Raw genomic sequence first — 2,540 nt, 5'->3', positions numbered from 1 at the left:
TTTTTCATGATATTAATGAATATTGTTTAACTATTAAGGATGCCACTGTGAAGTAAAGCAAAACAGCAGGACGCAGGGAGCAGACAACAAGTCCTGTATGGAGTGTGTGCAAAACGCTGCTACAATGAGGTAGAAGCTGCAACACGCAGGCGGAAGCGACTGTGATTTTGCCTGTTCCAGTTATGTGCTAAACATGATTACTATGAAATATTTACTTCTTTTACTTAAAAAGAGTCTGTTGACTAAAAGCATGTTGTTGTATTTGAAACAAAAATGCAAATTGTCTGCATATTTGCTGTGATTACTAATATTGTCAGGTGGCACAACTGATAAATGTCATGGTGGTGCGACCAGGTAAAATATTAATTTAAAGCAATAAATAATAGGTTAAAGTGAATTTTTTTTGCTTGATATGATGTGAAGAACTATTGTATTGAATGTATTCATTTGAATATTTGTATTATTATGTTTCTCTGTTTAGGGTTAGGGTTAGGGTTAGTGTGGTAAATGTATGTGTATATGTGTGTTGTTAGAAGATCGTAGAGAAAGTATAAGAGCATCAGAGTATAGTATGTATAACCTGTTTGATTTAAAGGACAACATTTACACTAAATCAAATGTTTTATTGTCTGATAGAAGTGATTTAAAGGTATAACCTGCACAGATACTTTATGTAACGTTAAGTAGACCTTGTGTGAGTCACTCTATCCTTGTAGAACTATGCCACCCTTTGACCTACTTACAGGCGCACTCTTGTGAGAGTGACCATGAAATGGAGGGAGGTACCAGCTTTAACAAGCATAGAAGCAGCAGCATAACTGAGGGAACTCTGCAGTCCTCACTCAGCCTTACAGGTGAGTAGAAGACCGCACTGCTGTCAGAGGACCTCCCCCTCTCCAGCCTGAGAGACTGGACTACTCGTCTTCTGTAGGAGACCCTGTGAGACATGTCTGCTATCACAAGACAGCTTACAGTGACTGACGTCTTTTGCACCACTTAGACTTTCATTGAGTTGAAATAGTTTGATGTAACTTTAATGAATCCACAGCCTCACCCTTTGTAAGAGTCTGGGACTCAAACAAAACACTGTGACTCTGACTCTACCAGAGGAGCTTCAGGCGAGTTCCCTGGTGAAAACTCGGCAGTGTTAGTCAAAAATGGTGAGAAACTTAAAATAGCCGACAGTAAAGAATAGACGTTCTACATCACTACTCATACTGGGTGTGAGGGTTACATCCTAACGACTCAGCTACGGGGTGAGAAACAAGGCAGAAGGTGTTGTTCTGACATCTCTGTGGGACATTAGCTCCCTAAGGCTGCTCGGATTACTGACCGACTTACCACCGGGTAAGTGTGTGTCCCCTGACCTGTATATGTGTGCGTGTGTGTGTGTGTGTTACCTCCAGACTGGCCTGGAAGGAGGAGCTCATCAGTTGGTCATGTGGTCCGCTCCGATGCAGCAGAGTCAGATGGACGTAGAACCAGAACACATAGAGGAGAACCGGAACCACCAACAGACACACAACCCGACACACACACTGCACACACACACTCAGCTGCACACACACACACACACACACACACACACACACACACACACTCTTTTAACTGTCTTGTATTATAAAGTTTGATGTTCAGATGTTGGAGCGTCACCACCCGGTGACATCACTAATGAGCTGAAACCAGTCAACACACTGAGTGATCAATGAACTGATCTTCTGTCTGTGTGAATCTGGACTCACGTGACTGACAGTTCTGTCTCCAATCAGGTTCCAGGTGTGTAGAGAGGCCACGCCCACCAGCATCAGGTAGGAGAACACACCCATATACTTCACCCTGTTAACAAATACACACAATACACACATTAACACACACACACATACATGCATTAACACACACACACACACACACACACAGACTCACCCCACAGCGGCAGCACATGAGGCTCCAGACAGCAGCAGCCAACAGTATCTGAACCAGCTGAGGGTCAAAGGTCACAGAGTCACATGACTGAGGTCAGTGTCAGAGGTCAGTCAGCTGAAGGTGAGTCTCACCTGTGAGAATCGTTGTGGAACCTTAGGTAGGAGAAGACGGCCAATAGGACGAAGAAGATGAGGAGAGACTCCAGTAACATGAACCGGGATTGGACGATCAGAGAGTTCTCTGGAAAACAACATTACACTTCAGTCCCTGAACACGCCGCAGTCACGTCAGTCCCTGAACGCACCGCAGTCACGTCAGTCCCTGAACGCACCGCAGTCACGTCAGTCCCTGAACCCATGTTTGTTGTGTGGTTTATTGTGATGTTTATTGTGTGGTTTATTGTGTTGTTTGTTGTGATGTTTATCGTGTGAAGTTTGTCGTGTGATGTTTATGGTGATGTTTATGGTGATGTTTATCGTGTGGTTTATCGTGTGGTTTATCGTGTGATGTTTATCGTGTGATGTTTATGGTGATGTTTATCGTGTTGTTTATCGTGTTGTTTATCGTGTTGTTTATCGTGTGGTTTATCGTGTGGTTTATCGTGTGGTTTATCGTGT

General features: G+C 43.5%; 1 protein-coding gene across 2 annotated transcripts; it reads right to left on the bottom strand.

Annotated features, from left to right (window-relative positions):
• Positions 1-457: 457 nt before the first annotated feature.
• On the bottom strand, positions 458-2,377 carry LOC116379899 (protein O-mannosyl-transferase 1-like). Of its 2 annotated transcripts, XM_031841858.1 has the most exons (4): positions 2,055-2,365; positions 1,924-1,980; positions 1,743-1,836; positions 458-1,556 (listed from the first exon to the last, which is right to left on the bottom strand). In XM_031841858.1, the coding sequence occupies exons 1-4, from the start codon at positions 2,132-2,134 to the stop codon at positions 1,338-1,340; spliced, it is 450 nt and encodes a 149-aa protein (XP_031697718.1). In that variant the 5' UTR covers positions 2,135-2,365; the 3' UTR covers positions 458-1,337. The 2 variants fall into 2 exon arrangements, with proteins under 2 accessions (XP_031697718.1, XP_031697719.1); XM_031841859.1 differs by lacking the exon at positions 458-1,556 and having other exon boundaries at positions 1,570-1,836; positions 2,055-2,377.
• Positions 2,378-2,540: the final 163 nt, after the last annotated feature.

This window comes from Anarrhichthys ocellatus, unplaced genomic scaffold (assembly GCF_004355925.1).
Source record: "Anarrhichthys ocellatus isolate YVR2014 unplaced genomic scaffold, GSC_Weel_1.0 scaffold5486, whole genome shotgun sequence".
Classification (NCBI taxonomy): domain Eukaryota; kingdom Metazoa; phylum Chordata; class Actinopteri; order Perciformes; family Anarhichadidae; genus Anarrhichthys; species Anarrhichthys ocellatus.
Note: the sequence above shows the minus strand (reverse complement) of the source record. Positions and strands in the feature narration are given on the sequence as shown.

What these genes read in the sequence shown, in the direction of transcription:
- LOC116379899 (XM_031841858.1), bottom strand. Translation starts at nt 2,134, where the DNA reads ATGTTACTGGAGTCTCTCCTCATCTTCTTCGTCCTATTGGCCGTCTTC. An exon ending in TTCCACAACGATTCTCACAG is followed by an intron (nt 1,981 to 2,054) that starts GTGAGACTCACC and finishes TTTGACCCTCAG; the next exon opens with CTGGTTCAGATACTGTTGGC. An exon ending in GAGACAGAACTGTCAGTCAC is followed by an intron (nt 1,557 to 1,742) that starts GTGAGTCCAGAT and finishes GTGTGTGTGCAG; the next exon opens with CTGAGTGTGTGTGTGCAGTG.